This window comes from Falco cherrug, chromosome 3, assembly GCF_023634085.1.
Source record: "Falco cherrug isolate bFalChe1 chromosome 3, bFalChe1.pri, whole genome shotgun sequence".
Taxonomy (NCBI): Eukaryota; Metazoa; Chordata; class Aves; order Falconiformes; family Falconidae; genus Falco; species Falco cherrug.
In genome coordinates this window covers 110,836,166-110,850,133 of record NC_073699.1, presented here as the reverse complement: position 1 = coordinate 110,850,133, position 13,968 = coordinate 110,836,166, and the positions used below count along the sequence as shown (strand labels likewise).

The following is a 13,968-nucleotide window of genomic DNA, read 5'->3' as shown; positions in this document are numbered from 1 at the left end:
GAACCTCTCCATTACTAAGCAGTAAGGTAATAATATTTTTTTAAAAAAATCCTAAACCCTGCAAGTGATCATTTTATTCCAAAATTAGCTCTTTTGTGCATGTGACATGCTGACATTGCCTATCTACAGTAAGATCAAGTCAACAAAAAAACATGAGGTTCTTTCTGATATCAGGTGAATTCATGGGAAGCATTCAGCAAAGTCAGTCAAGCAATTAACATTATTATCTCAGTACCTCCAAACTGCAAAAATAAGCCATTTATACCACTGAACACGCCTTTTTAGCAGAGGGGTGGCACAGAGCTGGCGCTCCAGTTCTCCAGTATTACGGAGTGTTTTGCACACTATTTTACATACATTTATTTGGCTTCACAGTTTATGTTTTATGGTAAAAGCTGACAGCTTCCACCTTTTAAGAAATGTACAAAATTGAAAAAGAACCCAAAGAAACAAAACATGGAAGACAAAACCCTCATTCTGCAAGCAAAGTGGGAAGTCGTGAATGGCAGCTGTGAAGTTAAAAAAAAATCAGTCACGGTTTTTGTTTGGGGTTTTTTGTAGGTTTTTTTTCCTTTGGGTCCTATTCAGTCTGGCTCCAACTATAAGCTAAGATAACCTAGTTAGTGGAGATCTTAGCATCATTGCAAGGGAGCATAAACTGCCAGGAAGAGCTCAGAGGAAGACCAGAACATGCAAAATTACAAGACTCACTGCAGAGCTCACTCAATCACTCTGCGATTCATTACTCCCAAGTATCTCGTAAAGACTATGTGAGCATAGTGACAGAAAACGAAAAACAAGACTAATGTGTACCCAAGTATCACACTGTTCTAGAAATCAGCATTCTACTCAGAATTGTTTCACAGCAAAGACAAGCCCAGCTGACTCCTGTGCATTAGAAGACATCCGATAATGCACTTCTCTTTTCTGAATTTGGTGTAATCAGAGGAAATTATTACCGACTGCTTGCTGGTGTATCACAACATCTGGCATGGACTGGGGAATGCACTCATTTATTTTGATTATGCAAATCCTGATTGCCAATTTCCAAACCCTTCTCACTTTTAAATTTGGTAATTTTGCATATATGTTAGACCAATCCATTTTGCTGCAAAAAACCTCACTGAATTTATCTAGCTCAGAGGTACAATCAGTGTCACACTGGGCTTTTTCATAGGTAAACCAGAACCCCAACAATTAAGCCAGCCTCTGAAGGCAATAAAACATGGATGTTTTATTCAGTCACTGGAGAAAAAGCAGCACAAAATGCAGAGTGTTCCGTGCCAGGCTGCTCTCAGTCAGGGTCTGCAGAGATAAGTGGCCATGCAGGGGGAACAGAAGCCGTTGCAGCATGTGCAAAATGGCCAGACACTGTCATGACAGATGCTGCAGAAGGGCATCAACACAGAACACATTTTTCACGCCAAACAGCGAAAATTGCAGCCTCACTTATATTTTATCAAATTAACAAACTACACTGTTGAAAAGGGGTAGGTCAAAGACCAAATTTTACTCCCAGCTCAACAGATGAGCAGCAGTAGTTTACCAGGCTATATATACATCCATTAACATACATCCTTCTCTTGAGGCTACAGGAAGGCATTACAGATACGCTATTCTTTGCATTCCTAAGAAATGATGAATGACTCACAACTGTGTCCTGGTGACCCATCACAGTAACCGGATACTAAATATACAGATCACACAGATAGCCAAAACCTCCACCTAGGTATGAATTCCAGTAACCGACTGCACTTAGATGTGTGATATCCTGTCTGACTTAACCTGCACAGTTTAAGTCTGACCGCCTAAATTTGTTTAAAAAAAAAAAAACCACCAAAAAGGTAAAATACATTAAAAATATGCTAAAATGTTGTTAATAAAACTTTAAAAAGAAGGATAAAGTCAAGAGGAACAGAAGTGTTTGTTGAATGAATTATGCCCTGAAGAAAGTTTAAATTGCACTGAAGACAATGCTGGAAAAGTAAAAAACTGTAATAAAGATATTGACACATGCCTTCTTTCTGCCAGCATTTCATAAAAGTCTCTGATATCTTGACCCGTTTTCTCCATGGAATGATAAAACGCCAACTGACTTTCTCGATTTGCAAAGTCCACCTGAAAAATAAAAGGTAAATGACGTTCAGTGAGAGAAACATCCTATTTTGACAACATTTCACTGCCTGCTGCAGTCTGAAGATGGGAGCAGAACTGAAAATAGGGATGATAATATTTAACAAAACAGTATCAAACGCTTCTCAGGACTGGCCTTACACATCTCGAGGAATCAAGACCTTTCCCTCTCAACTCAGCATAGCTGCGTGGAGCTACGTAACTAGCTCCTTACTGGGGTGTGTTGTAGCTGCCAGACCAGAGGCTTCTGTTCAGTAAACCAGCAGGAAAACTACACCTTATTATCGTGGTACTGACATTTTTAATATTACAACTCCAATTACAGTTGCAAAGTCCCTTTTATCTCAACACAGCACTACAGCAGGTCAGTATTATTAATCTATTTCAGACTCCACATTATATGCCCACGGTTATACACCAAGGCAAGGGCAGGGACGGGGAAGGAACCAAGCCTCCTGAATTACGCCTCCCTATTGTAGCTACTCAAAGAGTTGATTTTTTTAGCCAAGGGTGACAATATTAAGAAGCTAATGGCATAGCTGATTCAAAAAATTAAGGATTAGAATGGATTTCACTATGCATATGCCACATAATGCAGTATTTTTAACATTCTAGTTCCTTTTTTTTTTTTTTTTTTCTTCAATCAGCCTAGATGTTGGTATAACCACAGCAGTGGAGCACAGACATACAAGCATAAGGGTGTTGCTTATTCCAAAGTCACTAAGCAGCAAGACCCACAAACGCAAGATATGAAACTTTTAAATGACCACACATTTTACTGCATATGAAGGCTATTTATATTCAACCACCACACTTAGAAACTACAGTATATCCAAGTCCCAACCACAAGTGTGAAGTTGCTAGGTTAATACACCAGATGACAGATCATGCTTGAAATCATTACCCACTCTTTAGGAGAGAAGAAAGGAGGAGGAGGAAGATAATTCAGGGGGTTGGCTGATATCTCACATCCCCAATTAGTGGAACTGATGGGACAGTCGTAACAGGTATTACCACATTCACCCAAATCCAAGACATCCCTGCAAATGTTAAGTGTTGCTCCTGGAAAAAGTGCTTTCTATCTATTTTTTTAAGCAGTGTGTTTAATTATTATTCTTTAAAATCAGTTACAAGGAAGGAGCTGCCATCACAAGAGCAAACTGCATGCCTGGGTTGCTGTACCCCACAACTATGGTGTGCAAGCCACTGCAAATCACCTTGGCCAGGTCAAGAGCCTGGACATCAGCAGGGAGCAGCTGAAACGCAGCGATGTGTTATCCTGGAGGAACTCACACCCTCAGATTTCACTTTTCTAACATGAAAACACACAAAAGTTTGCCTTGGATTTGGGTAAATGAGGTAGTAACACGGACACCAACACTCAGGAGCTTAGAGAGACAAGTTCAGTGAAACAAATGGCAGAATACTGGAAAAGGCTTTATAAGTAACAGTTCAAGATACCCTAACATCTTGATAAGCCGAGTATAAAAAAAAATATTTAAGCCTTTGATGTGGGGGACATACAGTCCCGCTAAGTATTCCTTTTGTCTGGCAGTCTGCAAATGCCAGCATTTAAGGGGTAAGGCCTAAATACAATTTGTTTCTTTTTTTTTTTCCCCTGTTTGTTATTTTTTGTTTTGTTTTGGAGGTCATTCTGCACACCTTAATTTTATTCCCACCGATTTTCCTCCCCTTGGTCTCTTTTACAGCTGCTTGTGCATATTCAATCTCATTGTAGAGAACCAGGGCCATGCCTTTTAAGCGGTCAAACACCACCTGTAAAAAACAAAAAAACAAAACAAAAACCAAATAAGAGCCTCATCCACAGGACTTAATGTCAGTCCCAACAAAATCCTAAGTCATAAGGATACCAGTAAGGAAATAATTTTTAGCAAGGTAAATTTCCAGGCTTTTCTGATGAGGCATATTGTAATGAAGAGACAATAAAAGGACGCGGGACTGCTTTGAATTGTGGATATTGTGGCTTGAGGTATATTATGCCTTTATTTTGTTTTTCTGTATTTTACTTTTAATTTTTTTCTTTGGTGACAGTTTTGCAGTGTCTCTTTGTTTACTTTTCATTTTTTGAAAAATTTCCAATGTGTTTTAGGGGGGAAAAAAGGTAAAGGGAACATTTAATCCCAAAATGGAAACAGCTTTTGTTATCACAGTCTGCAGTACCACTCGTCAGTTGCTGAACGCCCAATTTCCAAGTATTAGCTTCCTTTAGCAACATAAATTTATTATTCAAGCAACAACAGCTACAATAAAGAATGTCAAAGCTGCAACACAAATCCACAAAAATCCTTTAAGGAGGCAAGACCCTGATCCTGCAAAGATTTACACATATTGCTTAACTTCAAGCACATCAATGTCCAACAGAAATACACAGGACAACTCACATGCTTAAGTTTAAGCACACGCATAAATCACCAGCACCGACCCACAGCGGGGCAGGTAATGCACTCCCACTGTGTGATACAGGTATGTTGCAACACCACTGACTTTCTCTCTTCTTTCATGTACTCGTCAGTGCGACTATCCTAACTGCTTTTAAAAAGTCATTTTTTGGTCTGATGAAAAAAATATAGTTATGTCTAATTATGTAATCAGCATGCATGAGAGTAACTACGTAATTAAGACTGCTGTTCCTCCAATGTTACTGAAATTTTGTTGGGGAGAGACTGTACTGCACAAGAGCGACAAATGGTTTACAATACTCATTATCTCGGCTCATTCAAAGTATTTTTTGTTTTGTTTTGTTTTCAAAACACCAGAAGCGACTGCTCTACGTATCGGATCAACAGGATGCAAGGCTACAGAGCCCTCTCAGCCAAATCACACCCCAGAGAGAATTAATTTCTCTACCTGAGCTATAAAGCCCTGGACAGTCGGGGTTGAAAGGACAGGATGGGAAGAAAGGAAGACAGTAACAACTTCAAACCACACGCCAAAGCCTCCCACCTACCTTTACCACAGGCCCGTATCGGCAGAAATGTCGAGTTAAATACTGATCCGTAACGTTTGTAGAAAGACCATCTAACCACACGCAGTTTGTAGGCATGCTCTTTCCAAAACCCAGCTGAACACAAAAGGGCAAAACTTCCATCAGTACAATTCACAAGTGTTACACTAACTGAATAGAGCATGCCTAATTAAAAGGGTTATTTGAAAAAAGCTAGTCATTTGTACAGATTTTCTAAAATTAGCATCCTGCACAGGTGCAAGCAAGAGAAAAATCAAATAGCAATTAATGAAAATAATTCTGCATGCTTAAACAAATACAGTGTTTGACAACATTTGGTTCTTCTACAATTTGAATGCATCTGAAAAGTGACAGGTTGACAGCTCTAGGGACTGACAGCCTCTGTTTATCATCAGTACCGGTACAGCTTCAGAACACAGCCTTGCCAGATGCGGACCTTCAAGGCCAGGGGATGTCAGCCTCCAGGCCTATTCAATCCTGGGGTTCCTTACTGTGACAGCCAACAAAATGCTGATTAATCCCAGTTATGGTGGTGGTTGAAAGCGTCATGCTCTAATCTGACCTATGCATTAAAAAACAGCTTACTTCCATAAACTATGCTGGTGCAAAATATCCTGTGATGCTCTAAATGAAAGTAACAAGGAGAAGGATACAGTCCACAGGAGGATTTCTTTACCTTGAGCCGGTTATTTCCAAGATATTCCCCATCCATTTTCTTAATTGCTTTACACACACTTGCAATATCACAGTACTGCAGGAATGCATACTGAGGAACACCGTTCACTTTCTTAATGTCGATATCCTGGGGAAAACCACAAAATAACAATCGACAGTCAGCAACAGGCCAAAAAAAGCATTCAACAGTGTCATAATTACATCTAAGTGGACTTTTTTTTTAAGACACACATGGCACAGCAAACACTCTTTAGTTAGTATTTTCTTCAGAGAGAGGATTTGAACAATATTAGACAGTTAACTTCACTGTTCTGCTGTATCTCATTCAAAACCAAATCCTTACTGATGCAGGGAAAGCTCTTCATAATGCCAATTTAAAATTCAACCCCGCAGAAGTTAAGCCTGACCTGATCAATGAACAGTATCTTTAGTTTCTTAGTATTATGTCAAGAAGAGAGAACTCAGAATCAGAGAAATACAGATTCATTTTCGTTCGCAAAGGCTCAAGAGGAAACAACCTGCTCCAATCCTCATTTCTGAGCCAAGAGGCAAGCAGGGTTTCTTTTCCAAATAAACATGATCCATCCTGTTCCTAGAGACAGAAAGTGAGGCTGGACTCACCTCTTGAACTTGGCACTGACATGGCACCATAAGGCAAAAAAGATCCTCAACTTCTACTGCTGCTGGTATTTGATCCCAAGCCACCACAGACCGATTCAAAGTAAGTGCAGTCACGAGACAGCTAAGTCTAATAAAGGCCGATTTTAATCGATTTTAAAAACCCAGCAAGCTTGGAGTTGATATTTAGTTAACATTCAAGCTCAGCACTAGCACTGGCAAATGTACGAAAAGCCTCTGAACAAACTCATGATTATGATTCATTCTGAGCTGAAAATAGAAGGTGGAGTGTTTCGTTTTATTTGTTTAAATAGCACAAGCTTCCTTTGTGAGCTACATGCCAATGCCAGCACACGCATTTAAGCACAAACGTTCCAACATCCAGGACAGACTAATTTCATGGTTAATAAATTTAGGGACAAGGCAGCAGTTTGATACGGTCTCACCCAAGAGCTCTTTATCTGGGAAAACAGAAGTAAACACGGAGATTTACACAACTATTAGACTTCTATAGCCCTGGCCTAATGATTTAAGTGGAATACTAATAGAGGACTACATTTCCAGTGTCTGAAGTAGCACAATTGCAACTGTGGCAAATTATACTTGACCACTCACTCTGGGCAAGCAATTCCTTCTGACAGGCAAATAAAATATCATTATTTGCTCATTACCCATCAGAAAGGTTATAAAGCTGGTCCCTGCTGCACCTGAGCTTGCAAGTTTTCACGGAAACTGTGCAAGGCAGCACTGCTGCCAAATTATGACCCATTAATAATGTTGACAGGACAGCACTATTTCACAGAAAAGCCAATTTATAAGACAGTGCACTACTACGGATAAGCATCTTTATCAGGACAACTCTGCTGGTTTAACATTAGAAAAGGGTTTAAGCTGCAGACACTGTGTGAATTCATAAATCCGTGTTGATGTCATGGATACAGTGGAGGCTGGATGCACAAGAAGTGCCAGACATCATAAAATGTAGATTTTATATTTTTCTACATCACATAAAGAAGCCTCCCCTTCTTTTTTGGGGGAAGTACATACGGGGTCCCTTATATGTGTGACTGATACCTCAATGGTTACAAAAATGTGTCAGAGCAGAATGAATAAGGAACAGCATGTTCCCAAGCAGCCACAGCTACCAGTGAGTACATAAACTACCAGTGCTGAAGTCCAGATCCAATTAATTAAACTGACTGTGGATAGTTTACTTTTCTGTAAAATGTCTCTTAAATGCAACATCGATATGACTTGATAGAAAGTGGGATGAGGAGAGGAGAGGGGAGTGACTGCTGCTCTATCTCGTTCAGATACGCCTGCTCAGCTGAAAACCCAAATCCCACATGTGTCATCACTAATCCATCTGCTCTGCGCCTCTTCTGCCCTATTGTCAGGGCACAGACTGTGATAGCTGATAGCTACTTCCACACGCAGCAGCTAAACCCTTTGTTTCACAAATCAACAGGAAACTTAGACTTTCATCGAGTTGTACTGATTCATCATGAAAATAACACCAGGCACATTTACATCTCAACTATCTAGTTAGGCTTTTCTGCCAACGCTCCGAGCTCACAGAAGACATTTCTTGTAAACGCTCCTAAGACTTGTTTCTACTGCTAAGTTATTCCCTCAACACACGTGTGCAAAGATTTCATGCAAAGAAAAGCTTTCAGGTATATTCCAGCAAGATGGATGACTCAGATTATTATAAGAAGACTGAATTATCTGTCATCGACACTATGATTACTGCAGCTTGCAGCACTTTACGGGTCTATACAGAAAGAGGCAATGACACCCTACATAGCACAGAGAATTCACATACCACTATTCCACCGAAGCGCTGAAAGATGTTGCGAAGGTCATGGTAGGTGGTTGTTTTCTCCAGGTTGCCAATGAAGAGAGTTCTTGTGGCTTTTGGGTGAAACTCATCTATCCTTTCATCCAAAGGACGAAATTCATTCTCACTTTCTGTTTCTAGAAGCAAAAGAGAGGAAGAAACTCGTAATGGACGGAGGTGTTTTTCACCAAGTTCAGTTCACATTGGTTGGTTTGTTCAAGTCTACTTCCTGATGAGAAGATATGATCTGAACAAGAGCAACCAATGTCTTTGACAAAAATACACAGTACTACACTTGTGAATTGTTATTTATGCGCAATGTTGAGATCTCTGCATCACACCACTGGGTGACTGCAGAGGAATTTGAGCATCCTCAGGTGAAAGATAGCTGTATTCTCCAACCACTTCTCTAGAAATTTACTCTTTGAAGAACTATTAATGCTCAGATGCCTGAATTCAAATAAGGCTTCATGGTACTTGGGGAACAGCACACGGAAGAAGTTTGTTTTCAGAAATCAATTTTTAAACAAGCAGTTGAAGTACAGACTGAAAGCTTAACCACGTGCTCAATGCTATAGTGTTCACTGGTCAGTCATTCAGGCTATGCTGCCTTAGCCTCAAAAATGCAGCCATCGTTAGCTGTTTTAATTAAAAGCAGAGAAAACAAGCTGTGAGGACTCAGTGCTATGCTTATACCACCCACTGGCTTCTGCTCCACTGAGACATGGAAGATGAAATTGTTTCTTCCAGCAGCCGGCAGATCCCACCGTCTGAGAGGATGGCAGGTTTCCTTCTCTGAGGTTGAAGACTGAACTCTCTCCCTGTTTGACCTAAGAACATCCACTCTCCTTTCTCTGGAATTTATTCTGATATCTCCCCCAGGTTCTTTAAAATATGTTTCTGCAGAAAGGCAGTTTTAACATCTCGTATTTCTATGCTGCCTCTTTACAACAGCCCGTGAATGTGCCCAGAGCAGTCAGGTGCCCTGTGCAGAGACATGGACCTTACCTGGTCCTATCCAGGCTGTGACTTCAATCTGCATGCCAAAGAAAAGTTTTCCTTTTGAGGCATTTAGTGCTTTTTCTTGGTCCTCCTGCTGTCGGAAGAACACCAGTCCATACCGTTCCTCAGAAGCCCCATGAATCTGCACTGACGTCACCTTTCCGTACTTCTTGAATTCGTGGAACAGTCCATCTTTAAGGCTTGTGTCTAAAGAAACACATAAACATTAGTATCATAAAAATGTATTTTTTACCAACGTAGTAGCACCATAAGAGACATGAAGAAATCTAATCTTTGTTCCGAATTGTGCCTTCACCCCGTTTAATCTGAATCTCAGTGTTCACAGAAGTGCCTTTTTAACTGAGGGTGTTAGTTTTGCCAATGTCAAAAGCTTCTGGCTGATCTTTCTCTTTGCCTTGATTTTTAAACCCAAGAAACCACACACATAAGGCTTGCTTTACATCACTAAAGCTGTCAGTGTATAGTTATTACTTCTAAGAGACATCCAATTCAACATGAAGAAGAAATAAACAGTGTTACTTCATTAATAATCCCACACAGATACTACGTAGAGCCGTTTCCCGAAGCTGGGATGAGGCACTGGAATAGAGATCAGTTATACAGCACTCGGTTCTGTCAATTCAGAAAGACAACTAGGCAGATTCATCAGATTTTGCAAAATCTGACTCACAATCACATAATCTGCCCGGGAGTTATGTGGAGTTATTTCCCTCAGCGTCGCGTCACTTCAAGGAGTGTTACAGAAATAAAATCTACAAAAAGAACATTGTGAGGTACCCTGCTCACAAAGTTCATACATATTATTTTCATTCAGCCAGTACTTTGTATCCATGGATTGTGTTACAACTGTTTTACAAATGATCCCATGCTGCTTTTTTCTGGGGGATCCCTCCTGCATTCAGCACAGGGAACAGGGTGTGATCATGTGCACTCCTCACCAAGTGGTTTCTTGCATTATTTACCATGCAATATCCAATACCATTACAAATATGCTTATGGGTGTTTTACAGCACTCGATGCTGCAACAGAAAACCCTGAAGTTTTTCTATTAAAAAATAAAATGAAGCAGGGTGAGAATAAATGGTCCGAATTTTAAGTGAAAAAATTGAGATGCCTCAGGTTTTTCCCTGGGGAAATCCACATTACTGTTCCAAAGCACCAGCTCCAGTAGCTCTAAGCGCTCAAGCCCAGGGACTCAAGCGAGGGACCTGCAGGATTTCTCACAGATGGTCACTAATTAAGCAATTTTCCCACCGCCACACAAGAACCGAGACAGAAGCAGAGCAAATCCTGTCCTCGGAGGCAGCACATGGCTGCTGCATCAAAGACATGATAAAGGTTATTTAACCAGTCCCTCATGCTTCCTATTCCTTTTCTCCCTTATTTTACTTTCCCAAGTGAATTTACCTGTTGAGCGCACTGGAAGATTTTGAACCTTGATCCCAAAACTTTTCCGGGGTTCATCTTTCTCCAGAGATGGAAGCAGCTGGGACGCAGGTGCTGGGACGGCTGTCGACTGAACTGACCGTGCTGGGGACTCATCGCTTGAGCTGCTGCTGGAGTCACTGCTATAAACAGCATGAAGGAAACGACAGATGAGTGCACGAACACGCAAAGCAACTAGAGGACACAGGTATTTTATTTAAAAAGCAAAATGTCACAGTTTTTTGCTGTCTACAGGCCGTCCTCTCTCCTTCGCCTGATGCAGAAAATCCTGTTTCCGTAACACAGCCCAGTTATACACAGGAATTTAGAGTCATTCTACACATATTCTCCTACAAAGCTTTCAGAGAGTGTCAGGGAAACAGAATATGGGTAAAATGTCAGATAGATCCTGTTACGCACCGTGACAATGGTGGAGATTTAATTAAGTGTAACACAATGTTGTGTGGGAAGACTGGAGAAATACAGAGAGGGCACACAGGTCTGCTGAAGCCTAAAAATCCCCCCCAGCACTCTCATGTACAAAACCGAAATATTATCATGCTCTCAGGTGCCACTGTCAATCCAAGAGTCGACCCTAGAGTTCTCCTTACTGCCTCCTACCCACCTTTTACAAAAAGATCTGTACCTTTGATGATATAAAAATCTCGTGCAACAGAAGCATGGCAAGTTTTTTGGTCAACTGCTTCAGAACAACCTGGGCAGATGCATATGAACCAGCGAACGCTATCTGCAGGCTCAGGCTCAACAGCCAACTTCAGGGAATAAAGAATTCAGAGCCAAGAACATCTTTTATAAACAATAATTATGGCAGAACAGGATTTGCATATTAGATCACAGAGGGAGTCAATCTAGTCCACCGACTCTTGACGGTGCAGATCGTTAGATGCTTCGCAGGAGAGTAAGAAACACAGAGAATAATGTTATTAAAGCTTGCCCAGTGGGGACACGTCATCCTTCTTCAGTGGCTGATTTCTTCCCCGAGGCATGAGGGCTTATAACTTCGCTAAAAATAATTTTGTCTGACATAACCCTGGAGACTTGCATTCTCCATTACACGAGCAGCCTTCTAAAAAATTCTGCTGGAATTTTAACTCGGAGGCTGGAGGGGGGGAGATCTGCCACGTACAAAAATAACCGCGTCAGTTTTAAATTTGCTGCTTTCAACTGAATTTTTACGTTCCTCTCCACATCACATCAGAAAACGATAAGCAAGTTTTTCTTATTCTAAATTATTTCATAGGCTTCTTACATACCTTCTTTACATTAAACTGCTTAACTTTTCCCATTCTTTTCTCAGGGAAACCATTTCAGGCTTCTAATAATTTTCATTATTTGATTTTGTGACTTCTACTACACCCTTTTGCGAATGGATTGTTTATATAATGCCAGGGCAGCAGCGACAGAGTCCTTTTTCTTAAAACATTCCAGAAAACTGTTTTTCTTTCTGAATGCCTTGGTGTAATGAGCACTGTGGCACATTACTAAAAGCCCCTGGGCTCTGTCCCCATTATATTTGGAGGCACAGAAGAGAAGGCAATCTTTGTCCCAAAATGCTTACAATCGAAGGAGGATATAAAAACATGCCAGACCAAAACAAAACAAAAAAGGTCAAAAATGCAGAAGTAGTAATAAACATGAGAACTCTCCTCCCAGTCTCACCCCCTCATTACAACCCTCCCATGCAGTTGACATCGAGCCGCTTCACACATTGGTGCCTTTCCCACACACTCGCCTCCTAACTCCTCCATCCCTGGAGGGGGAAGTTCAGTGTCACTCTGGGACAGCAGATAAAATAAAGCCATGCCAGAAAAGGAGTGAAAATCTCAGTCCTTCCTCCCATCCTCCTCTTCCGAGGCGGCTCTGCTATATGCTGGCCAAGGGGCAGCTGCCCTGCGCCACCCAACCTGTTATCTCAGATACAGCAACATTTCCCCTCCCAATCTACGGTCCCTCGTGCTTCCCAGCTCTGATTTCCTACCACCAAGCTGCCCATTCACAGCCTCATTTTTTCTTCTGAATTTGTAAACCCCCTGCCTTTCTGCCTCACCTGTGTTTGTGCAACCCGTTTTCGTGCCCTATTCATTAATAAACTATTTAATTGCTAGAAGTGAAGCATGCTGCAATTCACTCTTCATCTTTTGCCCACTTACCCGATCCCCTCTGCCTCCTACCTTTCTGCAAACTCTGGCAATGCTGGATCACCTCAAGTCCTCAATAAACTGAAGTTCTTATCTACCGTATTTTGGGAAAAGGAGGACAAACCCAGCCCCACGTGAACAGGCCTTCAGTAGTCTCAGGGGGTTAACATCAGCAATTGCCTGCTACTATGAAATAAATCAGCAAAGAATAGAGAAACTTCTTTTAGTAACAAATATTGTCAGAGAACGTGTGTGGGGAGAATCTGAAAATAATTCCCAAGCTGACAGCAGTACTGCATGGTTTACCATGATCCCCTGGGGAAGGCTAAAATAAGATTTTAGGGCTGCAGCGAGCCTCTGCCCCGTATGCATTTTTACCTTCCCTTCTCATGTCTCGACGGCTCAGTATTATCATCAACCATGTACTTCCTAAAGCATTTTTAATATTCTACTTTGCTAAGATTGTATCTTTTAAGAGGCAGCATTGAATTTCTATTTAAGTGGTGCTTTAAAATGGGACCAGGCTATTTTTAGGTGGTTTTTTAATGAGGATGTTTAAAATATGAAACATACCGTTAAAATCACAGCATTCCACTGGGGGAAAAAAAGAAAGATAAATCTCTGGGTAACACCGTAAGACATCCAAGCGATGAAACAGCAGTCTAACAGGGTGATAAATTCTACAACAAGAGTTTGAATTCCATGCAACTTGATGAAACAAGGATCATGCTGATAATTTCCACTTCCCCAGGGAGTTTTAGGGATAAGTGTCCCTGAGGAAATCAAGACCTTCAGAGACATTCCAGGAAAAAAATTCATTATTTCCTGACTCTGTTTTTAGACAGGAAAAAAAAATGGTAGCAAGGACAATTCCCCTTTCTTTAGGGAAAGCCTCATCACTTTTCCAATTGAAGAAAAGTGGATATAATAATTCAAAAGTCAGTCAAAGGTTTGGGTTTATGTTCTGTGAATAGGAGAATGATGGAAGAGTTAATTATAGCTGCTGTGTCATCCAGTTATAGCACACAGCAGAATCAAAATAAAGTATCTGACAGTGAATTATGTGTAGTCTCAAGCAGAAAAACAGAACTCTCAACTACCCCAGCTTC

General features: G+C 40.9%; 1 protein-coding gene across 5 annotated transcripts in view; it reads right to left on the bottom strand.

The window, feature by feature from the left end:
- The window catches only part of SPEN (spen family transcriptional repressor), a 70,745-nt gene that overhangs the window by 12,902 nt on the left and 43,875 nt on the right, over positions 1-13,968 (bottom strand). For 3 of the 5 annotated variants that reach the window (XM_055706466.1, XM_055706467.1, XM_055706470.1), the window contains 7 exons: positions 10,683-10,843; positions 9,261-9,461; positions 8,238-8,389; positions 5,796-5,921; positions 5,102-5,215; positions 3,796-3,909; positions 2,018-2,118 (listed from right to left, as the gene is read on the bottom strand). In XM_055706466.1, coding sequence (XP_055562441.1) covers positions 2,018-2,118; positions 3,796-3,909; positions 5,102-5,215; positions 5,796-5,921; positions 8,238-8,389; positions 9,261-9,461; positions 10,683-10,843 — 969 coding nt within the window. The remainder of the gene's footprint in view (positions 1-2,017; positions 2,119-3,795; positions 3,910-5,101; positions 5,216-5,795; positions 5,922-8,237; positions 8,390-9,260; positions 9,462-10,682; positions 10,844-13,968) is intronic. The other 2 variants (XM_055706468.1, XM_055706469.1) reach the window with 1 other exon arrangement.